Source organism: Mastigoproctus giganteus, chromosome 4, assembly GCF_048544385.1.
Source record: "Mastigoproctus giganteus isolate SK-2022 chromosome 4, ASM4854438v1, whole genome shotgun sequence".
NCBI lineage: Eukaryota > Metazoa > Arthropoda > Arachnida > Uropygi > Thelyphonidae > Mastigoproctus > Mastigoproctus giganteus.
This window is the reverse complement of record NC_143578.1, coordinates 180046569-180074024: the sequence shown is the minus strand read 5'-3', so window position 1 is coordinate 180074024 and position 27456 is coordinate 180046569. Positions and strand designations below refer to the sequence as shown.

The following is a 27456-nucleotide window of genomic DNA, read 5'->3' as shown; positions in this document are numbered from 1 at the left end:
CCTCCTTTAATATAACTGGATGGATTCCATCCACCCCAGGTGCCTTTCTTGTATTTATCTTCAACAATTTCTCCTCCACTTTACTCTCAAATATTACAAGATCATCTAGCTCACTGCCAGTGTTTACTTCATCTGTAGCATTCCCCTTCCTGAATAACTCCTCATGTGTGAATGTAGATGCAAAATATTGATTTAGTTTGTTAGCTACGTGAGCAGGATCATCAATAGTTGAACCATCGATATCAAGTGGACCAATCTGATTCATCCCCTTCCTTCTAGAGTTTACATAAGTAAAGAACTCCTTGCTGTTTTTCTTTGCATCCCTTGCCAAAGATTTCTCGTAATCTGCCTTCTGCCCTAACCTCCTTTGTAACTTGGTTACAGATCAACTTATGTCTATCATAGGCTTCTGTGTCACGTGTTAATTTTTATGTATCCCATGCATTTTTCTTCTCTGCCATATGTCTCATTAGTTCATCTGACATCCATTTAGGCCTGAACCTTGAACAATATTTCTTAGTTGATATGTAAAGCTTCCAAGCTTTCAAGTAGCATCCAAGATAAGTTCTTTGAATGCTTCCCATTTTGAGTTTGCTGTTGGTAACATCATCAGTTGGTCCCACTGTACAGAATTTAAATACTGTCTCAGACCATACTGCCTTTACGAAAGCAATAACCCTTCCCTTTACCACTGATGGTAAAGGGAAGGGAAGGGATGGTAAAGGTTACCTCTTTGAGTAAATCCCTCTTCAACACACTGTGATCACTGCCACCTAGTGGTTCCTCTATCTGCAGATTCTTAATGCATGAAGAATCACTACTGATAATCAAATCAAGAGTATTGCTCCCTCTAGTTGTCTCCCGAACATGCTGATTTAGAAAACAATCATCCAATAAATCCATAAAAGCCTTGCTAGTGTGTGAGTGACCAACCCACAAATTCCAGTCAATATCTGGGAAATTAAAATCCCCCATTATAAGACTCTCTGATTTACTGGCCCACTCTATTTCCCTGTACAGTTTCTTGTTGTTTTTTTTTTAGGAGCATTAGCAACTAAGGCCATATTGCTCTGGGATATGCAGTGGTCATTCCCTTGACCTTTCTGCATCCTCCATATCTGGTGGTGACAGGTTCGAACCCCGGTCTAATCAAGAAGAGTGTGCTACGCACTGCTGCTCCTTCCCACCTGGCTACGGCGGCGCCGTACAGTTTCTTATTATACTCATCAAAGTCATTAGGCCTATAGCACACTCCTACTCTCAATTTTGATCTCCCAATGCTTATGTCACACCAAACTGACTCGACACTGCACTGTCCAGCAATGTCAACTGGCTTCACTTCCTTGGATTTTATGTGTTTCTTAACTAATAGCATAACCCCTCCTCCCTTCCTATCCTGTCTATCCTTTCTGTAGACGTTGTACTCCCCAAATTCCAGTTCTGCATTACTTATATCTGTGTGACACCACATCTCTAATATCCCAACAATATCCACCTTTGATACTTTGAGCACTACCTCAAATTCATCAAATTTATTTACCAAACTCCTAGCATTGGTGTACACGCAAGTATACATGCACCTGTTCTTTTTCTTAGCTACCCTAACAAAACCCATGTGGTTACTTGTATCCCAATGACTCCCAGCAGTCTCTGAACTATCCTGCATCTTATTTTCAAGCTGCTGCTCATTCCAATTGAAGCAGTGCAAGAATCACTTTCACCTCTGCCAGTGGCTACTGTTAATCTATTATTCCTTGTGTCCCCCCAATCTAGCAGTTTTCCGACCCACCTAACACTGCCTCGATAGCATCAGCAAACATTCTTGCACCCTTTCTATTTAAGTGTATCCTATCCCTGTAGAAGCAGTCTCTCCTGTTAACAAGTACAGACCAGGCTGAAAAAAATTCTACTCCTTGAGCCTTGCACAATCTTTCCAGGGCCGAATTGATCGACAGGGCTCTCATCATATGCTAACCAAATGTAATGTTAACCTTCAAGTACATACCCACCCACTGAAGAGTTAACAAGCTCCTTGATAAACGAGCATTTATTTAACCGCTGGTGTCATGAAATTCCAAGTCTATCCAGTTCATAAGTGTAAGCTCATCATAGCAGTATCCAGTTTATTACATTTAAATTTCATATCTACCTCCTAAAATCAAGCTGTGTCTTCTTATCTGAATGGCCATTGGAATACAGAATATTTTGTGAAGGCAATTACACATTACAAAAAATGACTAACTCTAAAATGACATCACAGTCCACACAACTGATTAAACTGCCCTACTTCAGAAAATACATAACACACACAAAAATGAACTTTAAAGGACTTCTGACACTTTGAAAACTGAAATCCTCATACGTGATATTATTATTATTTTACTAGGATTAACATTGGGAATTATATCTTATCTAAGGATTGACTCAAGAAATCCAATTAGGCCTATTTTTTTTTATGCAGATTTATTTTTGATTTCTTGTATTAACTTAATAGTAATACACCTTACATACAACCTTAATAAATTACAACTTAACCATAACACATACAAATCCCACCAATTAGCCATTTTTTTTTTTGTACCAACCATGGTCCAGTTATCAGTATGTGTTGCAACAAATAGTGGCTCACTCATCATACAAGTCCATGCACTGCCACAAAAAAATACACAGCCAATTGTGAACTGTGAGGGTGAAATTTGGGCTACCTGTAATAATTCAATATGTGTGCAGTTAAAATGAAATTTTTAAAACTCTTTATGGGGGGGGGGGGGTGGAGAGGGAGAGAGAGAGAGTGAATTAAAAAAATATATATTTTATCTTAACTGTGATTAACACTTTTGATGCTGGCTTTTCCAACACACAGTTTTGATGCAAGAGTGAGTCACTCTGGCTGGAAAGGACAAAAAAATTTTTGAGCTTTCTTCTCATTATGACTGAATTAATTGGCTCCAGTAAAGGTTGTTTGACAGAAATATTGTTTTTGTTCTGTCAAATTGGAAGAAAAGGTTCTAAAGGTAGGGTTGGTTACCCCCTCCACATATATTAAAATCTGAAGTTGCATATTCAACTTTCAACTCCACACACTTTCTACAATGATGATCCAGCATTTGTAAACCTCTCAAATAGAAATAAAAAGATGACTCCCAAACCAGGCTTCTACTGCTCGTATGACACCATCATTTGATGCAAATTTTATACGTTTTAAATGTTTTTTTAAGATTTGGGAAGAGGTAATGATCCAAGGATGCAAGACCTAGTGAATATAGGGAAATGGTAAAGAAGATGTAAGCCCAGTTCAGCAGATTTGGCATGTGTCTGATGTGCTGTGTATATGCTGGAGCATTGTCATACAAAAACAGGTGAGCTTACTCTGAATTTTGCCCTCAGTTTGTCCAAAAGCAATCAATAAGGCTCAGAAATTATCATTTTAATCTTTCCCAGGTAGTCATTAAGCAAGACCCCATCTTTGTCCCAAAAGACAGAGGCCATGACCTTTCTGGGTGTGAAACTTTTTTGAACAATGGAGGTCAACCATGTTTCATCCACGGTCACAATTTGCACAAAACGTAATTGGCACTTTGCTCAAAATGGTGATGGATGATCAATGAAGGCAAGAATTGCTGTCACTTTTGATCAGCATTCAAAAATCTGGGGACCTATTTGGAAAAAAACTTCCTAATTTTTTGCAGAAATTTGTCTATCAGACAGTATCATGGTGTGAATAGGCAACATTTTCAGGCTCTGTCACAGAAATTAGTCTTCCTGTCCTTTCTGTAACCTCAGATTAAAAAAAAAAAACATTTTAAATTTTGCAACAGCTTTTGATGGCTGATAAGCATCGACACAGTTCTCCTAACTTCTATATAACTAATAGCAGTTCTCCTAGCTGATATGTCACTAGCATATCAGCATGAATTTACTTTGGTGTTTCCTCTGTAGAAATATATTTCATAACCGCTCTACTTTCAGTTTTGCTGAAAGTTACATTTTGGATCGATATCCTTTCTGCACAATCTAAAAATAAATAAAAATGGATAAAAAAATATGCTCTTCCATAATCTGATACCACACCAAACTGTCACTTTTGGAGATTGGCAAAAAAAAACTGGAAGCAGGTTGGGCCAAAGTTTTTTTAGCACCACTGCATATCCATTCATCAAAAATGTAAAAATTCAACACCTTCCGATCACTGCACAAGAACAGCTGATTGACATCTGGAAAGATGGAAATTTACAAGCTGAATTTCAACAAAAATCTTTATAAAACTGGAGGATAGGAATGAAAATTGAATACCATGACTTGGTAAGAGCAACAAACAATCCACACCTTCCATTTGCATCTACATAAATGTGTGAGGTGACTTTTCCAGCTATTACAGACATTAAAACCAAATAAAAAGAACTTGAAAACAGATCTTTAAATCGCTGTATCACAAAATGTCAAACCAAGATAAACATAAATAATGAAAAATATTCAATCACACTGCTCACACTAAAATATATTGTTTATTCATTTTTAATATATTGTTGTTTTTTAATCATTATCTAATTTTATTTCAATTTATATTTTTGTGTATTTTTTCATTTAATTATATTGGTGATTCTATACCTATATATGATTTTATATGAATATATATACATATATATAACTTATAAATAAATAAATATTACATATATCGGGGGGGTACGTGCTATTTATTTTTACTAACATGGGGGTGTACAATGAAAAAAGTGGGAGACCACTGTTCTAGCAGTGATCCGTGATCTTAGAGCGATCAATTCAAAAAGGCAAAGGAGTGAAAGAGAATTTCTACAATAAAGAGAAAGGCTGATCTGAAACTGAATGTTCTGCATGCAACATATATGAAATTGCATCATAGCATGCAGTGAGTTTGCAACAACTGCCAATGCCTCGTGAAAGCTGGAGTGGGTTCATCACCATCACTGAAGATGACAATGGAGAAGTTATTTCTGATTCAGACGTTCAAGACACAAACTTTGTGAAATGTCACAAAGGTGTTTTAACATAAGCTAGGCCAAGGAACATGCAATTTTGCAATAAATGAAGAGGAACAAAAGGATGCAGAGAGTGAAGAAGAAATATATAAAGGAAATGCCAATTCTTAATTTGGGAGAGGCAGTTGCTGGATTCAAGGCTTTTCAAAAATCATTAACACTTAGGGTGACTAGACATCCAGAAAAGCCAGCCATGTCCAGCTTTTTTTCTCTTCCATCCAGCCAGTATTTTAAAATTTGCTAATAAGTCCAGTTTTTCTGTACAGAAAGTGCAATTTTAGCTTCCTTCCATTTATAACTCTGATTTCTGTAGTGAGGCTTTTAAAAGTGATGGCAGAAAATATGCAGAATAGTCAAATTCGTGCTAAATTTGTGTACAGAGTTAGCTGTCCTTGACTTCTGTGTGTTATTCTGAAAACTGTTCTCATCGAGTACAAACAATACCATGAAGTCAGTTAAATTGAGAAAGGAAGAGTGAGAATAGTCAAGCAAGACTAACTTTGCTATTGCTGAAATTACTGGAGAGAAGGACATAAATTTGGAGAATTAAACAAAATTATTAAGGTAATATATCCAATATATTTTATTTCTTTTCAAATGATAGACATTTTAGAATTATCTCACATGAAGTGATTAACAACAGCAATTTTTTTTGTTTTTACTTGCAGTTTTTGCTTTGTATAACTTCACTAACATTTGGTGACTAAGGTAATTTCCAGCAAAATGTTTTAATATTAGTCCTTATTTAAAATGGCTTTCCCTTCAAACAGAAAGTACAAATTCTCAAGGAATCTTAAGAAAAAGTACCCTTGCTTCAATGTTGGGGGGGGGGGGATGAAACTGGTTTAAGGTTCCACTGATTTCGAGAAGCATGTTCAAAGTGAATAACATAAAAAATGGTGTGTATTTCATATTCTTCTGAGAAATTGGAATGATTTTTTCCCAGCATAATTCTAACAATACAAAATCACATTCTGCTGAGGGAATTTTGGCATTTCAAGTAATTAAGCATCATCAACCTTGATCAATGGATGGCACCGCAGGTGGAGTCCATTTATCCTGCAGTCCAATTAATACATGAATTGTTTAAGGACTCAAAAATTACTGTAAACATTTTATGTGCAAGGACTAAAATGGAAGCAATTATAAGTAAAGTGATTGTGCCACACAGCACTGGAATCTAAGTGTAAAAAATCAGTGAGACATTTTGTATTGGAGTTTAAACAGATGACAGCAACCATGGTCCACTGAAGCTTATCCCAATTCTTCTGCAGTATTTTGATTGGAGAGTAGGTGAAATTAAAACAAAAACAAGCGAATTATAAGCCACTCCCAATGAAACTGTCAAGACCATTTCATATTATTTATTGGAAACACGATAGACAAGTATAATCTCTCATCTAAATTCACAGGTGACAATGCAAATGTTAATTTTGGGGTCGAGGGCAGACATGGGGCAAAAAATATTTTCTCACTGTTGAAAGGGAAACTAAAAAGAAACATCATAGGTATCGGATGCCCACACATTCTACATAACTGCATTCAACACAGGGAAGACATATTGAAATTTGACACAGAATCTCTTATTCTGAAGTTATTCAATTATTTTTCTGTGTACACTATTCAGAATGAGGCTTTAAAAAACATTTGTGAATTTGTAGGATATCAATTACCAAAAGTTTTTGTCCTCAACCAAAACTAGGTGGCTTAGTATATTTCCAACAATACAAAGAGTTTTGAGTTTGTTCCTGCTTTGAAAGGATATTATTATTGGTATTATTATTGTTAGCTACATGGTGCAAGGAAGCCTGAGAATTATGGTGCACCAGCCAAAAAAATTCCCTGGTTTACCCTGAGAGAGAGAGAGAGAGAGAGAGAGAGAGAGAGAGAGAGAGAGAGGGAGGGAGGGAGGGAGAGGGAGAGAAGTAGAAGGGAATCACCAAGAAAGAGAAGAATGATGATATCCAGCTCAGGACCCTAGGTGTGCCAAGCCCATACTCACCAACTCACCAGATGCGAGCTCCTGGGTATCTGTTAGTAAGCCCCAGCTATTATAAAATACTTTCTTGAAAATAAATTTGCAGAAATATATATCTGCAGTTTTTGCTATCTCTTTCATCTACATTCCAGAAAATTGAGGCAGCGGAAAGGGAAAATAAGGATTGTACCACAACACCTGACACATTACTAGCCTTACATTGGATACAGCATGTCCACTTCATGAGAAACAGCTGGCATACTTGCGCTACCACATGGAGATTGACTTGATAAATCCACGACAGCCATAGCCACATCTTCAACACGAGAGGATGTCCACTCATTTTCGACCTCTACCTAGTTGAACACCAAGATATCCTGTAGCTTCAAATTTCACAATCATTTTGCGGACAGCACAAACAGTCATAGGTCCATGCCTTTCTGACACCGGAATTCTCTGATAGCCGCAGCTGCATTGTTGCTGTTCTGATAGTACAGCTTCTCTAATAGCACCTTTTCCTGCAATGTTGTTGGCATTGCTGCTGTAGTGCAGGCAAACATCTACTGTATGATCTTGATGAGACTACTTTGCTTTCATACAGTACAGTAGAGCTGAATAGTGGCACTGTGGCAATAACTTACGATTATGCAAATAACGTAAGTTATTTGTATAATCGTAAGTTATACAAACTTGCACTTGATACTTTAATTTTAACAACCCTGTGTATTAAACTAATGAAAAAAATAAAAAATTTTGAAGGTATGTGACCCTCAATACTTGTCCAGATTTTTCTGGAATTTTCACCTTCAACATCCTCCTTTTTAATCTTAGGTATCTGGTCACCCTCTTAAAACTTCACAATAGTAGCCTGGTGTGAATATATCAAGTAGAGAGGAAGCTGTTCTTCGATCAACAAATATACTTTTTTTGAATTTGTAAGTTATAATAATTACCTTTACTATTCTAAATGTGAATTAATGTTTTTTTCCCAATACATGAGTTAATGTTATTAATTTTTTTTTTTTTTTTTCCAATTTACTAAATTTGTTTTTCTCAGATTTATTAAAAGAATGAGAAGGACTGCATTCACTCAAAGAAGTTTTGGCACAGTTTACATTTTTGCTTTGTCTTATTATTATTATTAGCCATATGGTGCAAGGAAGCCTGAGGCTTATGCTGCACCACCCAAGAGAAAAATTTTCTGAATTACAGAGAGAGAGAGAGAGAAGTAAAAGGGAATCACCAAGGAAAAGAAGAATGATGATATCCAGCTCAAGACCCTAGGTGTGCCAAGCTCATATTCACCAGATGTGAGCTCCTGGGGTTTTACAGACTTATGTAACAGTTAATGATGAAGAAAAATAAATGATTATGTAGAACACATTAATTTAGACCCAACAAAATTTTTCCGTTATTTGTAGAATTACCCTGTTTAATTTTTTGTTAGATTAAAGAAAATATTTGTAATTAACAATAAAGTGTCTTTTTCTTCAGCCTTAATACAATCCCCAATTAAATAGTTTTTTTTAATTTATTGTACAGAAATCTTGTTTCCACCAGAATTCTATTGTACTTGCTTTTCCTGTTGCATGTATATCTCATGTAAACTTTGTTCAAGTTCCATGATATAGTCTGACAAAATAGTACAATACTGTTTTAAGGTGACATAACACAATGTATCATATACTGAAAATATCTACAGCTTTAATTAAAATAATTGTTAGCTTTGTTTACAAACCTACAAACCTGCAATTGCTCACAGAAGGCACTTAAATCTTTAAGGAAAATTTTGACTGTTTTCTCCAAGGCACGAAAATGACGTTCAGCTTTTTCAAAGTTCTCATCTTTCATCTGTAAGAAATAATATCTAAGAATGGTATATCCTGTCACAGACTGAAAAAGGCTATAATCCCAGATCAAACATTAACATACTTTTGACAGTCATTATTTCAAACTATAGCTTGGCCCCTTTTCTACTCTTTAAGGCCTATGAAATTCAAGAAATAATGACTGCAATCTTCTACTATGAAGTAACAATGGGATAGGTAATTCTCATTCTTGGATCAAATTAAGTTGCACACAAACTGACATACCTCTTCCACTGCTATACAAACCAGGATGAGAAAACATGCTAAGTGTACAAACTATATTCTGGCATAAATTTCACAAATATTTTCATTTAAATTTTTGCTTGCCTTCGATCAGTCATTTTGAGATCTTAATATTAATAATTCTAATCTTAATATTTTCAGAAAAAAAAAGTAGTCTTTTTGCTTTGCTAAGATCAATGCAACAAACGTATTTCAGCAACTACTGCATTTTCATATGTATAATACTCCAGCGTATATTAGAAACATTAAGTAATAAGCTATAAAATTGAAAATATGGTTTTAATTAAGATATACATAAAATAACTGCTATTTATTTTCATATTCATTTATTGTTATCAATTACACTAATTCACAAATATGCATTAATTACTTAAATATCAGGACAGTTGAGACTAGCATACTGTTCACACCTTCAGTATACTGATCTCTTAAATGTTCTTCATGTAGTCATTCCCATGTTTCACACACGAAATATTCTGTGAAATGCTGTACATACAGACGGTTATATTATAGTACAAGGTTTTCATTATTACTATAGAGTTTTAGTATATTTAAAATGATTAACTTACCATATATTAAATAATCTCATTATAGAGATCTTTGCTAATAATTCTTGATACATGTCACACTCATAATAATGGGCATTTGTTTTCATAATAATTACACAATACACCAACTGATGCTATAAATAGTGTTATGTTTATTAAAATTATATTGTAAATAAAATAAAAAAAAATAAAATTCCAATAAAAACTGACTGTAAATATAATATAATTTAAACTGCAAAGAATTATTTACAATAAAACACACAGGATGATAAAAGCGCTCAAATACTGTAGCTTTCAGAGGCATCTGCCTCCTTTTTTCAACAGTGAAGCTTATCGTACGGCACATCCTTAAATATCAGCAGGCTCACAGTTCTCAGCACCGGTTCTCAACACGTGGTTCCACATGAGCGCTACCCATGCTCCTCAGCATGTGGTTCCACATGAGCGCTACCCATGCTCCACAGCATGTGGTTCCACATGAGCGCTACCCATGCTCCACAGCATGTGGTTCCACATGAGCGCTGCCCATGCTCCTGTGGAACGTGCTGAGAACCATGAGCCTGCTGATATTTAAGGATATGCCGTACGATAAGCCTCACTATTGATAAAAAGAGGCGGATGCCTCCTTTTTCAACAGTGATAAAAGCGCTAAAATACTGTAGCTTTCAGAGGCATTCGCCTCCTTTTTCAACAGTGAGGCTTATCGTACGGCAGATCCTTAAATATCAGCAGGCTCACGGTTCTCAGCACGTGGTTCCACATGAGCGCTGCCCATGCTCCTGTGGAACCATGTGCTGAGAACCATGAGCCTGCTGATATTTAAGGATCTGCCGTACGATAAGCCTCACTGTTGAAAAAGGAGGCGGATGCCTCTGAAAGCTACAGTATTTTAGCGCTTTTATCATCCTGTGTTTCATCTACATTATTTTATTGTAAATAATTCTTTGCAGTTTAAATTCATATTATATTGTACAGTCAGTTTTTATTGGAATTTTATTTTATTTTATTTACAACATTATTTTAATAAACATAACACTATTTATAGCATCGGTTGGTGTATTGTGTAATTATTATGAATATGAGGTATTCCCAACCCCAGAGGCCTATTTGAAGAGGGCATGCCACAAAATAAATAAAATATAATATTCAGGTACCAGTAGTTGACACATTAAGAATGCAATTTTAAAAAACAGAAAGCAGTCTGTCTTTAATTTTAAATTTTTACCTTCAATTTTACATTTATTAATACAATAACTTAAATATATTTAATTTTTTTTTTTTTTTTTTTTTTTTTTTAGGGGCATTAGCAACTAAGGCCATATTGCTCCGGGATATGCAGTGGTCATTCCCTGACCTTTCCACATCCTCCGTATTTGGTGGTGACGGGCTCGAACCCCAGTCTAATCAAGAAGCAGGTGCTATGCACAGCTGCTGCTCCTTCCCACCTGGCTACGGAGGCGCTCAATATATTTAATGGATTACAAAATACACAATATCGTTACATATTATTTTAAAAAAAGGTCCGATAAAAACAGCAGAATCAGTATTGACATGGATAAATATTATCAGTGTTAGTAGTTGACATAACCCCCTTAACATCATAACATCATTTTAGTATCTTTGAACTAAATTTATTTTTAATCATCTACCTTAATAATTCAATTGAATTTTCAAATTCATATTTCGAATTATTTTCCAACCAGTTAAAATTGAATATGCAAGTGTTTGGTTTTTTTTTTTAAATTATTTGAAAGTTTTTATTAGCAATAGTTTAATGCAATTACTTCATCTTCACTGTTATGAAATACTTTTTGAATGATGCCTGCTTATTTACATTGCTTTTTACACATTTATCATTCACAGGAGAAATCTAAATATGTGGGTTCCCCCCACCTTTAAATGTTTTTTTTTCCATAAAATTTCCAGGGAAAATTTCAGTTCTGTTCTCTACCCCATCCAGTGGGATCCATCACGGTTCAGTTGTGGGCCTATTGTGGGTTTCTATATCCAATAATGACATTGATAAGACACATCAGGCTTAATGCCTAAGTGTTCACATGATACGAAGGTTGGCAGGGTGGTTAATGACAATAATCAGGGTATGCTACCAACATGATCTAGAAATATTAGGCCGATGGGCTTAGATGTGGCAGTTGAAGTTTAATGTTGACAAATGCAGGGTACTGCATATATGGATAGGCAATAATCCTAGAATGACATACCAGTCATTCTAGGATTACTGCTATCTGTATGGGATTACTGCTTACTATATGGGATAGCAGTAATCCTAGAATGACATACCAGTAAAACTACAATAACAATTGTGCTGGTGGTTGTGCTGTCAGGACAGCTAAGGGGGTTTTGTCAAAGATATATAGGAATTTTTCTGCAAGGATAAGGAAGTGATAATCCCATTGTACAAGGCAATGGTTAGACCACATCTTGAGCTGCATACACATCTGGAAGCCTCATTGTAGCAAGGATATGAAATCTGATGGAACAAGTGTAGATGAAAGCTAAGAGATTGTTGTAGTGGGCATTACTACCACTCTAAGCTCTTTTCTTTGATTTTCTAAAAATCATACCTCTAGTTTGAAGTATGATTTTTAGCCTATATTTAAATTAAAAATACCACACTAAACTAAGAGATACAAAAGTACAATAATAGCACTACACGGTTCCCAGGTTATGCAACAATCATAGGTACTACACTATAAAATTATGTTAGGAATTATATTATATAGTTACGTTATCAAATCACTTTCTTATTGTTATAAATTTACAGTTTACAACTTAATAAAAATAGTTTCCTTATTGACATAACTTATGTCAATGCAATGAACACTGAACAATGGGGGTAGAATTCCCTCTTATATAAACACTCATAAAGAAAAGAAAGGTGTGCCCTAGAACAAACATATTAAAACCATTAAGCATCAGTGAATTAGTATTAGTAGTGTACAGGGAACACATGTATAACATGGTACTTCTACAACACAGTTTCACTCTAGCACAATTGATAAATTGTGGCAATCCTCGCACAACACAGTACTTCTACAACAAGGTTTCACTCTAACACGGTTTGAGAATTGTTGGAAATCTCGCATAGCACGGTACTTTTGAGCTTCTGTGCTGGGAAAACCCTGCTATTATTTTAGATGTGATTTTCAACATTTCCATTCCTTTTTGTGAATCTCTAATGTTGACTTGCTAGTTATCGACTTCGTAATATTTTTCTGAAGCACATTTCTTGAGGTCACTACCATAAAACAATAAAAACAATTTGCAGTTTCTGGTTTATTGGTCATTTCTGTTAGTGTAATAAATTATAAACAGGTAGTAAACTCTATCTTCTTGCATTTGCTATAGTACCAATAGTTGAAATTCTGTGGGTTTTCATGTTATTATGGTGAAATGTGTTTCCTTTCCATGAAATATTCAATCATATAAAAAATAGAAATAAATCTTTGGAAACTCATTACTCCGTATATCACTTGTGCGTGTCATGTTCATTGTTATTAATTGTTTATCATTTTTACTGTTTTAAATTTTACAACAAAAAAAAAAAGTCAATGAACAGAAATATCAATTAGTATCTACGTATTACAGTACGTATTAATTAAAGCTATATATGTAAGCATAAATTTATTTTTATTTTTATTTTGCTAACTGGAAAATATTCTTCTGATTTTCACGTATCATTTAAAGTGGTGGTCCACTGAATTTTGTTGGGAGATCCCTGAGTTAGGTTCTGTGCTATTGAACTTGTGCTTGTTTGAAACAATAAAAAATAATTGTGACTTCGAAGAGTGCAGTTCATGACTTTTAAAGAGAGCAGAGGGCACGAAATCTAGACGCTGCAAACTGTGCTTAGCAGCGATGAAGAGGAAGAAAATTAAATGAACGTACATTATCTCATATATAAGTATCACATTTGTAATGTAAGACGTTTGTTCAGTTATTACTATTTAAGTTACTACTATTATAAAAATAATAGTTAAAATATTAAGCTATTACTACTATAAAAATTAAGTTTCCGATAGTTATATTTTAAAAAATGGCGTGTTTTTGTTAGCTTTTGGAACGTAACCCCCCCCCCTTTTTTTGTACCGGTTCTTAGTCCTGTATAACATGGATTCGCATTACATGAGATTTTGTAGGACCAAACTACCATGTTATTAGCATTAGGTGAGGCATATAATGCAAGCTTATACAGCATCGGCCAAAAAAACAAAAAAAAAAACTTCCCATTTTACCCATCTGATCACTCCAAATGTTTGTCTAGTTCAGCCTTAAATTTATTTAAGCTATCAACTTCCACAAAAACAGATGGAAGTCTGTTCCAGCAATCAACCACCCATTGGCTAAAGGCAAACTTTCGAACATCTATTCTACAACTATCTTTCCTCAATTTGAATCTAAGCCCCCTCAGGTTCTTAGTCTGAGCAAACGAAAGTATCCCGTCAGCATTGAGCCTGCTCAAACAATTCAAGGCCTTATTTACCTCAATCAGATCACCTCACAGGTGCCTAGTCTTCAGATGCTGCAGCTTGCAGAACTTAAGCCTTTCTTTATAAGCACACCCCTTTGTTCCTCTCACCAATCTTGTTGTCCTTCTCTGTACTCGTTCTAGTAACTCTATATCCTTCATAAAGTGAGGTCTCCAGACTAGTATACAGTACTCAAGGTGTGTCCTGACCATTGCCTTATACAAAGGGATAATCACCTCCTTGTTCTACTAGCAAAATTCCTATACATCATTGAAAAATGCCATGACCTGACTGGCGCCCGTCTGCACTGCTCAGAGAATTTCAAACCTGACTGCACAATTATCTCCCCAGGTCTTTTTCATTCTCCACCTCCCTGAGTGTAGTACCAAAGAGTTGGTACATTTCTCTTGGGTTACTAATACCCATATGCAGTACTTTGCATTCGTCAATGTTAAACTTCAGTTGCCACTTCTCAGTCCATCTGCCTAGCTTTTCTAGATCCTGTTGCAGTAGCATACTGTATTTAACAACCCTGCCAACCTTTGTATCATCTGCAAACCTGGCCATTAAGCCTGATATACCTTCATCAATATCATTGATAAATACATAAAACAACAATGGGTCCAGCATTGAACCCTGGGGGACTCCACTAACTCCACTAATAACTTTAGTCCACGTAGAGCAGTGTCCATTTATTACCACTTTCTGCCATTTCCTGCTCAACCATCCCTTTATCCATTGCAGTAACTTGCCCTTAATGCCATACCCTCCAATTTGAATAGCAGTCTTCCACATGCAACAGTATCAAAATATTTCTTTAATCCAAGTATATGATATCAAAATTTATTTTTTGCATCCAGTTCCTTTGTGACCAGATCATAGTATCCAATCAAATTGGTCAGACAAGATTACCCCTTAACAAACCCATGCGTTGCTGAACTACTGCTGCTGTTTTGTCTAGGTGATCATTTAACCACAGGAGCTCACATCTGGTGAGTATGGGCTTGGCACACCCAGGGTTCTGAGCTGCATATCATCATTTTACACTTTTTTGGTGATTCTCTCTCTCTCTCTCTCTCTCTCTCTCTCTCTCTCTCTCTCTCTCTCTCTCTCTCTCTCTCTCTCAGGGTACTTAAATTTTTTTTTTGGCTGGTGCAGCATAAGTGTTAGGCTTCCTTGCACCATATGGCTAATAATAATAAAAATGTATCACCTCTTTAACCAGTGACTCCATTATTTTCCCTGGAACAGAAGTTAAACTAACAGGACTATAATTATTTGTGTCACCCTTTGAACCCCCTTTGTGAATTGCGGATACATTTGCACATCTCCAGTACATATGGACCTTCCCTGACTCTAAGGATGCTCTCATAATTATGGCTAAGGGTTTGCTTACTTCCCTTGCTGCTTCCTTCATTATAACTGGTTGGTGCCTCCGTAGCCACGTGGGCAGGAGCAGCAGTGCGTAGCACATGCTTTTTGATTAGACTGGGGTTTGAGCCCCTGAGCCACCATTTAATACGGAGGATGTGGAAAGGTAAGGGAATGACCACCGCATATCCCCGGAGCAATATAGCCTTAGTTGCTAATGCTCCTAAAAACCCAATAACAACAACAACATCATTATAACTGGAAAGGTTCCATCTGCACAAAGTGCCTTTTTTATGTTTAACTTCAACAATCTATCCTCCACTTTACTTTCAGTTATCACAGAATCACTTAACTTCCTGTTAGAGTTTGATAAACTTCTGTCATTCCCCTCCTTGAGCAGGATCATCACTAGTCGAACCATCTATGTTAAGTGGACCAACCTGATTCGTCCCCTTCCTTCTAGAGTTTACATAAGTAAAGAACTCTTTACTGTTTTTCTTTGCGTCCTCTGCCAAAGATTTTTCGTATTCTGCCTTCACCTGCCCAACCTCCTTTGTGACTTGCTTACAGACTAGCATATATCTGTTCGTAGGCTTCTGTGTCGCCGGATAATTTATATTCAACCCATGCATTTTTATTCTCTGCCGCGAACCTCATTAATTCTTCTGACATCCATTTAGGCCTGAACCTTCAACAGTATATCTTAGTTGGTATGAAAAGCCTAGTAGCCTCCAAGGTTAAGTCCCTGAAAGCTTCCCATTTAAAATTCACCATTGGTAACATCATCAGTTGATCCCACTGTATAGAATTTAAAAACTGTCTGAGACCTTCTATCGAGTGACTTTTAAACTACTGTCTAGAGTTGGTGTTTATCGCTTTGGAAAGTTGTGTTTTTACGTTAGTAGTGATTTTATTCTGAAATCAGTGATATTTCCATATTTGTGAAAATGCCTCGTATTATGATAAAAGGAGGTGCTTGGAGAAATACTGAGGTAAGTAATACTTATAGCAGTTTACGATAATAGCATTTGTTAATATACATGTTGTTTTTGCATCCCATAGAAAATTCAAGCGATTTTTCATATATACATACATATATATACAGTGGTACCTTGGATTACGAGTAACTTGGTATGCGAGTGTTTTGCAAGACGAGCAAAAATTTTTAATAAATTTTAACTTGATAAACGAGCGAGGTCTTGCAATACGAGTACAGTCAGTTCTCGTATAACACGTGTTTACACTACACGAATTCAATCATACACGATTTATAAATAGGGGAACGATATCTTATATAACACGAACCGAATTCGCTTATGCACAATTAGCCTTTGTGTTTACAAGAAATGGCAGTCGAACGCAGAGTCACCCCAACCGAACGCAACCCGATAGGAATGAAGAGAAGATTTTAAAAATGTATTTATGGTTTTTTATATCAGTGAAGGGGAAACACATTTCACCATAATAACGTAAAAACCAACAATTCCAGCTATCGGTATAACCGCAAATGCAATTAGATCGAGTTTACTACCAGTTTATAACAGATTCCACTAGCAGGAACGCAACTGGAAATTGTTTTTATTGTTTTATGGTAGTAAATTTTACTAAAGCCCTAGAATGTGCTTTAGTAAAATGTGAGGTGTTAATAGTGTATCTCTGCCTTTATGGTGTTGTTTATTCAGTTGCTACACGCGCGCAGCTTTGTTTATGTGTATCAAGCGTGCCTCCTCGTTTTGTAATAGTGCGAGCGATGAATCTGATTTCCGTGAAATCCTCAAAAGGAGGCAAAAGCAAGTGTCATTGGAAAGATTCCTTGTTAAAGTCGCACAAAAAGAAAAAAAATCAACAGATAGCAGTGATTCCGTTAGAGACAGTGAAAGTCGTCCTACCCAATAATTAATAAATTCGATTGCTTTATGTATATTAAATTTAAATATTAAAAATACAAAAAGGTATGTATTTTGTATTAATCATTTTTACAGTATATGAATATTTTTGAGTTTTGGAACAAATCATCTGGGTTTCCATTATTTCTTATGGGGAAATTCGCTTTGATATACGAGTGCTTTGGATTACGAGCACGTTCCCGGAACGAATTATGCTCGCAAACCAAGGTACCACTGTATATGTTACCGGCAAAGTGTAGAATGCCTAGACAACATATGAAATAAACTTTTATTTATTAAATATACAGTATTTATTGTAATATTTTTATACAAAATACAGTTCAGCACAAAATTAATATACAGTATAAATATGCATATAGATAAAAAGAAAAAGTTCCAAAAAATTCTATACGTTATGTTAGCAGTGGGAAATACATTAAACTTAAAGCAAATGAAAAGTCCCCAAAGTTTTCATGTTATAAGCTTTTTTTTATATTATATTTAGTATTTATGACAAGGTATTTATTAATTTTAACAGCAAGATATGAGCAGTATTTCCCCCCCAGTATGCCTTTGTATAAAAGTGATTCACTTTATAATGGTAAAGTAAAAGTATATGTTATCACAACATAATAAAGAAAAGTTTATTTCATACGCTGCCTAGGCAATCTATACAATGCGTGTATATATATATTTTTTTCTTTTCTTTTCTGAACTAAATTTCAGCCAAAAAGGGTAAAACAAAACCAGTGAACTGAGAAAAATAGTTGTAATTAGAATGTAAAAAAAAAAAAAATATAAGAGGGGTCTTGTTTTTAATCGACTGTCATTTTTGTTTAGTGAAAAAAGGTTTCTGGGTATAAAAACCTCAGAATAAGTAGGTTTTGTGTACCTATAACATACAGAACTAAAGAGAGTGAAGATGAGTTAAAGAAAAAGGGTATGTACTATTAAGACAACTAGTAGCAATAAGGCCCAGTGTTACAACAAACCTCTTAAATAAACAAACAAAACATACTGATTGTTTACATGCTTTATCCATATAGTAGCACCAATTTTCACATTCATCTAATTCACCTATTCCATATATATGTAGTAAACTATATAATATTATAAATACAGCTCATGTGACATCTATCAAATACCATTTTTTGTTATTAAAAATATTTTTTGGTGAATTGAAAATGGTGTTTTATTAATCATGATTTATCCCATTTTTCAATATTTACAATTTTTTTTGCCAGATGAGTTTTTTACAGACCTATTATATCAACTTTTGCACTATTTCTGACATATCCTGCAAACTTTCTCTTGGCAGCAAATTTTCATAAAAATACACATGCACACAGTATCTGCCAAGAGTCAAATTAAAAAATGCTGTTTTTGCAGATATTACCTATCATTCATACACATCAACATGATGGGGGGAGGGTAATTCATTCCACAGTCCGAAGGGAGTACATGGCAAGGATGAATAGTTTATACAGTCCAGCTAATACTGAAAATACTTATAATCATTTAGAAAAATTATTCTTAAATTTAGAAAAAAAATTTTAAAGTAGCATCTTATCAGATGCCATATAATAGTGGGTTACATTTGGGTGGAGATAGGAATGCCACATGAAAATGTGCATTTTATTCTTCTCTTCTTCTTTGAAAAAAAGAATAAAATGTACATTTTATTCTTTTTTTCAAATTAGCCAGTGTGTGCAAACACCACTTAAAGTCCAACACTCTAATTATCAGAATGAATTAGGGGTAATATGTCTATAGCAGAAAGAATGGAGGATAAGAGATCATATGAAGAGAATGGATTATAAGAGATCACCAAAGAGGATGTTTTGTGAAATTAAAATGGATGGTAAAAGACCAATAGGAAGGCTGAGAAAAAGAAGAGGTAGAGAGAAACTTAATGAATGTCCAATCATTCAAGGTGTGAACAGGTGTTCACACAATAAATTTTACAAGATAATCACATAAATTGTGTTATTGTCCATGAGATTTCATAACATTAAAGTTATCAGAATCAAATAAGCAATGACAAATTTCATGTTAGAAAATATGGAACAAACAGTTGAGACGAATGTTACATCTTATACAATTTGTGCTACCAAGCTGATAGTAATATGTAAGTTTTTGCATACTTAAAATTAATAATTTAACAAATTTTCAGAATGCAAGCTTTGGCACTGAAGTTTCTGAGAGGTGTGTGGAAAGACCAGGAGATGTGAGTAAGAATTGTGTCCACTTGAGAGAAAGTAGGAGTAGAATGATTATAAGAAATGATTGAGAGGAACAGACTGAGATGGTTTGGTCATGTAAAGAGAATGGAGGATAAGAGATCATCAAAGAGCACGTTTGGTGATCTCTTTGGTAAAATAAAAATGGATGGTGAAAGACCAATAGGAAGGCTGAGAAAAAGAAGAGGTAGAGAGAAAAGGTTTCTCTCTCACTCCAAATCCTTCTTGCTGGGAGGAGTTGGAGTGAGAGAAAAATTGAGGGAAGATGATCTAAATAGAGAAGACTGGTTTCTTACTGACCCAGCAAGAAGCTGGATCAACAACAACAGATAAGCAAGTAATTAAGTATGGTTATATATACAGAGTGCGACTGTATATTGTTATAACTTACTGCATTACTATAAGATAAAGGATCATTTTAATGATTTCAGGACTATTTTTAGATTGGACTCAGTTGATGTTTTCTATTCAAAGGAATTACTCATTCCAAGAAAATTCCTCATTAGGACCATTCCCCCATGTTTTTGTATGAGTATTGTTTTCTGACTGCATGATTCAGTTAAAGTGTTATAACATATCTCAAAAGCATGAAACAGCATACAGTAATCCTTGCCAGCTACAGAGGATACATTCTGAAACTATAACATTTCACAAAACTGCAGTTGGCAAAACTAAGGTCCCATAGAAAATAGGGGAAATAATAAATATTCCAATAAAATATATGAAAAAATAAAAGTAAATTTCATTTTCATTTCTTTTATACTATGTAAAAGCTGTCGCTACATTATGAAAAGCGAGGACAGAACAAGTGTGGGAACAAGATATAAATATACACATTCAATTTCAGCACTTAATGAACATTTATAGGACATAATAAATGTTAATTTACATTACTAAGTAATTATGGCAATTTTTAAAGCATTATAAAAACAATTGATACACTTGTTTTCATAATGTGCTTCTGAAACAAAATGTAAATGTTAGTTAAAATCAAAAAAGGATACAGATGAGCAATGCCACATCCACATGGAATACACTATATAACAAGTGTGGGAACAAGATATAAATATACACATTCAATTTCAGCACTTAATGAATATTTAAAGGAGATAATAAAGGATGAAAATAAATGTTAATTTACATTACTAAGTAATTATGGCAATTTTTTAAGTATTATAAAAACAATTAATACACTTGTTTTCATAATGTGCTTCTGAAACAAAATGTAAGTATTAGTCAAAATCGAAAAAGGACACAGATGAGCAGTGCTACATCCACACGGAATACACTATGTATCAAGGACTAAGAGGATGATATGTCCTTATCCAGTTTTGTAGAATTTACTAAAATATAATTTGAGCATTTAAATGAAGATTAATAGATAAAAATAAATAACAATTACTAATAAATAAAAAAAAAAAATGAAAATACCTGAGGTAACAGGAATAATAATTTATTTATTTTTTGTTAATGCATTTGTGTCAGTTGCTTGCTTTGTATCAGCGTAGGATGAAAATGAGGATTTTTGATGAAAGCCAGTTGGTATATGCTTCATTTTGAATTCAGACAGCCTTGACTGATTTAATTGACAGATGTTTATATAAAGGACAAGCTTATGGTAGAGTGAGAAAGTAGGGGTATTACATTCCTACAAAAATAATTTCTGTAATGTGATCAGAATAAATATTAAGATTAAGAAATTTAAATAATAATCTAGCCAGTGAACAGAATAATAAGAATCATGAAGATCTTTGCATTTGGCATGCTGTGTGGAAAGAGAAATATTCATAAAATTGTGAACTGAGGCATCTAGAAGATAGCTATCATCAGCTGTTGACCTTTGAGGAGTTATTGGATTTGTAAATACCAAATAATAGGCAAATGCATAAGTAATAATAATCTGGGCATAATAATATCAATACCTCTGTAGTAACCTTTACGAAAACAAAAACCCTTCCCTTTAACCTTGATGTTGGTTACCTCTTTGAGTAAATCCCACTTCAGCACACTGTGATCACTGCCACCTAGTGGTTCCTTTATCTGCTGATTCTTAATGCATGAAGAATCACTACTGATAATCAGATCAAGAGTATTACTCCCTCTAGTTGCCTCCCGAACATGCTGCTGTAGAAAACAATCATCCAATAAATCCACAAAAGCCTTGCTAGTGTGTGAGTGACCAGCTCACAAATTCCAGTCAATCTCTGGGAAATTAAAATCCCCCATTATAAGACTCTGTTTTACTGGCTCACTCTATTTCTCTGCACAATTGCTCATTATACTCATCAGATTCATTAGGCCTATAACACACACCTATCTCATTTTCCCTTTCCTAGTGCTTATGTCACACCAAGCAGACTCAACATTGCACTATCCGCCCATCTCAAACTGGATGTGCTTTGTCAGATTTTATGTTTCTTAACTAACAGCATAACCCCCTCCTCCCTTGCTACTCTGTCTATCCTTTTGGTACATGTTGTACTACCCAAATTCCAATTTTGCACTGCTTATATCTGTGTGACACCATGTCTCTGATATCCCAACAATATCTGATTTGATGCCTTGATGAGCACTTCAAAATCATCAAATTTATTTAGTATACTTCTAGCATTAGTGTACTAGATAGTATGAATCAGAGCTGTAATACTCAATACAATCTACGTTGATAATAATATTTCTAAAATAATAAGAGGAGTTTACCTCAATATAGTACGTAGAACACTTCCGTATGATACCCTCCAGAAATTAAAACGGAAAAAATTGACAACTTACCAGTACATTAGAGTAAAATATAAATAATTAAATAATTAAAAAACCAATTTAACGCAATTCAAATCAATTTAAAACAATTAAAAATCAAATTAATGCAATTAAAAGAATCTAACGAAAATATTCAAAATAATTTTCCTTCCTGAAGCTGACAACGCTTTTCAACCATATGTCGTGATCACAGGAATGAAAATTACCAAATCGGGTTAAACCTGAAACTTAAATAGTGATTAGTTGTCTTCGCACGTGCACGTAAAGGTCCACGCATCGGAGATCAAATATGGCCGCTGAACATTAACAGAATTCTTGTGTAACTTAATTTTTACGGTTTCTGCAATTAATAGTTGTGTATAATTACGTTGAACAATAAGTATTTTGGTCTCATTAAATAAAAAAGGATGTTTTTCGTTAATGGCATGAAAGGCTAATTCTGACGCTGATGAACAAGAAGCACAAACTGAGGCTTCATGTTGATTTACCCGAATATTAAGAGAAAATCGTGTGGAACCTTGGTAAGACGAGTCACAATCACCGCAAGAAATGTTGTATACCAGATCATTAATTTGTGTTGCGAATGCAGAAAGAACCGAGCGATTGTTCAGTATAGTGTGTAACTTCCATATTGGCCTGGCTACAATTTTAAATTCGGTATCTTTAAAGAATCTATTAAGTTGCTTGTGCCACTGTTCAACATATGGGACAGAAATAAAGTATTTTTTGATATTACTATTGTTGGTTGGTGTAGTACTTTGTATCCTATCCCTAGCCTGTACCCTAATTCGGTTTATTGTGGCAATGAAATAACCCCTGTTTAAGAACCTGCTAGTTAATATTTGTATTTCTGAGTCCAAGCAGATTCCGTCGTTGAATATTTATAGGCATTTAGAAATTGATTAAAGATAATCGATCTTTTGTGGGTGAACAGGTTATAGCTATTATAATGTAGAAGCATACCGGTGTTTGTAGGTAATTATACGCGACTATTAATTGCAGAAACCGTAGAAATTAAATTACACAAGAATTCTGTTAATGTTCGGCGGCCACATTTGATCTCCAATGCGTGGACTTTTACACGCATGCGCGAAGACAAATAATCACTATTTAAGTTTCAATTTTAACCCGATTCGGTAGTTTTCATTCCTGTGATCAAGACATACGGTCGAAAGGCGTTGTCAGCTTCAGGAAGGAAAATCATTTTGAATATTTTCGTTAGATTCTTTTAATTGCATTAATTTTATTTTTAATTGTTTTAAATTGATTTGAATTGTGTTAAATTGGTTTTTTAATTATTTAATTATTTATATTTTTCTCTTATGTACCGGTAAGTTGTCGATTTTTTCGTTTTTTCCATTTTAATTTCTGGAGGGTATCATACGGAAGTGTTCTACGTACTATATTGAGGTAAACTCCTCTTATTATTTTACAAGCATTAGCATACATACAAGTATACATGCACTTGTTCTTACTCTTTGTCACCCTGACATAGCCCATGTATTCAATTGTTCCATGACGAATCCCAGCAGCTCTTGAAATCCCCATCAACTTGTTCTCTAGGCTGGTGCTCATTACAATAGAAGCAGTTCAAGAATCACTTTCGCATCTGCCTGCGGTTACCATTAATCTTTTACTCTGTGAATCTCCCCAAACTAGCAGTTTTCCGACACTAACTATGCCTCGATAGCATCAGCAAATATTCTTGCACCCTTTCTATTTAAGTGTATCCCATCCCAGTAGAAGCAGTCTCTCCTGTTAGCAAGCAGAGACCACGCTGAAAAAAATTCTACCCCGCGAGCCTTGCACAATCTCTCCAGGGCCGAATTGATTGACAAGGCTCTCATCACACACTCCCTCCTATCGTGTCTGGACAGAATTGCAGACACTTTCAATAGGCGCCTCCATAGCCAGGTGGGCAGGAGCAGCAGTGCATAGCACACGCTTCTTGATTAGACCGGGGTTCAAGCCCGTGATCCACAAAATACGGAAAGATCAGGGAATGACCACCGCATATCCCCGGAGCAATATGGCCTTAGTTGCTAATGCTCCTAAAAACCAAATAGCAACAACAACAGCAGCAGACACTTTCAAATTTAACCCTAACTTGCTACTTTTTTTCAGCATTGACCTGTACTTGTTAAGTAAATCTGCAGATCTCGTACTCTTAAGGTCATTGGTGCCAACATGTACAACAATAACACCCTTTGTGCCCTTAAAATATGATATCTGCTCTATAACATCATCAACTTTTGCCCCTGGCAGAGATACCCTGGTCTTGTTCCACCTATCCTTTTTGCATAATATATTCCCCATCTCCCTGACAACAGAGTCACCGACAATAACTAGTTCCTGTGGGACCAACGCATTCTGCCTTGGAGATTGCCGCTGTGTTGCCTGATGCACAGGAGTAAGCTCTGCCATTGAGTTGGGCAGCTGAGAGCTTGATGGGCCCCCCTCATATTCTTCAAGGGCATTTACCCTACACCTCAAACTCTCGTAGAAGCCCATCAGAACGCTGAGTTGATCTCTAATTTCTTCACAGTCTCTGCACCTAGCACAAACAATGACATCCTCCTTGGCTAGACCATGTCCTGTTCTAGACAGGTCTGCAAACATTTCGCACATTGTTTTAGACTGTGATGCGTGGGAGAATCACCCTATTCGGTTCTCCCACGAGCCATAGCACTCTGGCTATTCTGTGAATGCTCCTTTGCTGATCTAGTCTGGGTCATGATTCCATTTAAGTAGAATTTAATTAACAAAGAAATTTAGTAAGATTAATAAATTTTATTGATAATACTATACTACAAAGGGTACTAGGAAAGTTTTGCAATATGACGCAACAATGAATCACAGGAAGCTGCTTGTTGCTGCATGTTGAGACATGTTCATACGTGTATAGTAGCCGCCGCACCAAGTCGATGGGCTCAGTTATTCATTAGTAGTGAGAGTGTAAAGTGCTTGCGATGGCATCGTGGTCACGAAATGAGATAAGGACAGTTTTGCGGTATAATTTCGTGCGTGGTTTAACCATAGACCAGTGCTTAGAAGAAATGACTCTTGCACTAGATGATGATTGTCCACATCGTACAATGATATTCAGGTGGTATAGAGAATTCCAAAGGGGAAATTTCACTCTGGAGGATTCTGAGAGGCCGGGAAGGCCACGAATGTCAGTTACGGAGGAAAACGCTACTGCTGTGAGGAAAATGCTTGACGAAAACAGGCGAGTGAACTACCAACAGATAGAGGATACTTTGGGCCTAAATGCACCAGCAATTTGTTCGATTCTGCAAGATCATTTGCACGTGAAGAAACTTTGTTCTCTCTGGGTGCCGCATCAACTGACTGAAGAGCAGATGACACGACGTGTGACTTGGTGCCGGGAGATGTTAAAAAAGTTTGATAAGGGACAATCTCGGTATGTGAACAACATCGTGACAGGTGACGAGACTTGGCTGTACTATTACGATCTGCCGACCAAGGCTCAAAACAAAGTTTGGGTCTTTGATGATGACGACACACCCGTAATTGTCAGAAAATCCTGATCTGTAAAGAAGAAAATGATAGCTGTATTTTTCAAATCGAGTGGAATTGTGGAACGTGTCGTTTTGGACACGCAGTCACATCTAAGTGGTATACTGAACAATGCCTGCCTAAAGTCATTGGATCTATGAAGAACCTGCGGCCAAAGTCAAGAATGGACACCTGGTACCTCCATCACGATACTGCTCCAGCTCACCGCGCCAAAGCCTGCACCGAATATTTGACCATGACAGGGCTGAAACTTCTCGAGCACCCTCCCTACAGTCCAGACCTTTCTCCCTGCGACTTTGCACTGTTCCCACATGTGAAAATGAAGCTAAAAGGGAGGCGGTTTTCCAGTGATGAGGACCTTCTACGGGCTTGGGACAACGAGTGTGCTTTACTCCCTATTGAAACTTGGCAGAACTGGTTTAAAGATTGGTTTCGGAGGATGGAGAGGTGTATTGAATGTAGAGGAAATTACTTTGAAAAAATTAAATAAACAAAGCTGTATTGCAAAACTTTCCTAGTACCCTTTGTAATTAACAGATGTTTAATACAGTGCTACATATTTCGCTATCTAGTTTTATGTTAAACCTTGTGGTATTCCATACTGTATAACAATGGTGGCAAGTTACGAACATAAAATACACTAAGTATTAACTTTCAAAATCGCTATGTAAATTCAAAATAAAGCACGGAGCTTAGCTAGAACTATAAAGCAATTTATAGAAAATAATTTTGTATAACATGTAAGTCAATAAAACAACTATTACGAAGGTTACCTGTATATTAGACCTTAAATTCTGATATGAATAATCACTGATGCAAGATATTTGAAGAGCTCCCATAGCTAAACACTAATGAACATTTCTGTGTAATAACAGTCAATGGGAAAGTCTGCTTACAACACATATGTGCATTGCACCCTCAGCATCTCTTGAACTGGCCCTGGTTATGTCTATATTATAGATGTAACCAAGAAATTAAATAGGATTTATTTATTTATATACACTCATGAGGCAAAACATTATTGTCACCTCTGTCCATGAGTGGACATATCCCACAGCATCTAGGAATGGTGTCACTGATCGGCACAGCATATATAATGATGGCATATGCAGTGTTTTTCAGTTAATTTGTTCAGGTCTTTCTCTTTCCTCATGCACTGGGAAAAGCGAAGAACCTCAAGGAGTATGAACGACGAATTATTTGTAGTGCTAGGAAGGGCCTTTCGAGTGCATTGTCAGCTGTTCATGGGCTGATGTAGTGGAGGTGTGGCAGAATGGTCCAAACAAAGAGGGACACACACAATCACCCAACATGCTCAAATGAGGACACCACCACTGGTTGATAGTTGAGATGAATGGCGACTAGCACATGCTATCTGGAACAACAGATAGCTCACAATCCCTCGATTAATAGCAGACTGCAACCAGGGTACACAGAAACATTTTGAAGCACACCAGCCAGAGGATGCTCTTGCAGATAGGCCTATGGAGTAGGCAACTTGTTCATGTGCCCATGTT

At 35.7% G+C, this 27456-nt stretch overlaps 1 protein-coding gene across 1 annotated transcript in view; it reads right to left on the bottom strand.

The window, feature by feature from the left end:
• LOC150087229 (dynamin-binding protein-like) overlaps window positions 1-27456 on the bottom strand; it is a 427088-nt gene that overhangs the window by 133022 nt on the left and 266610 nt on the right. Inside the window, exon 16 of the mRNA XM_090372415.1 lies at window positions 8740-8844. Within this exon, the coding sequence (XP_090228541.1) occupies window positions 8740-8844 (105 nt within the window). The remainder of the gene's footprint in view (window positions 1-8739; window positions 8845-27456) is intronic.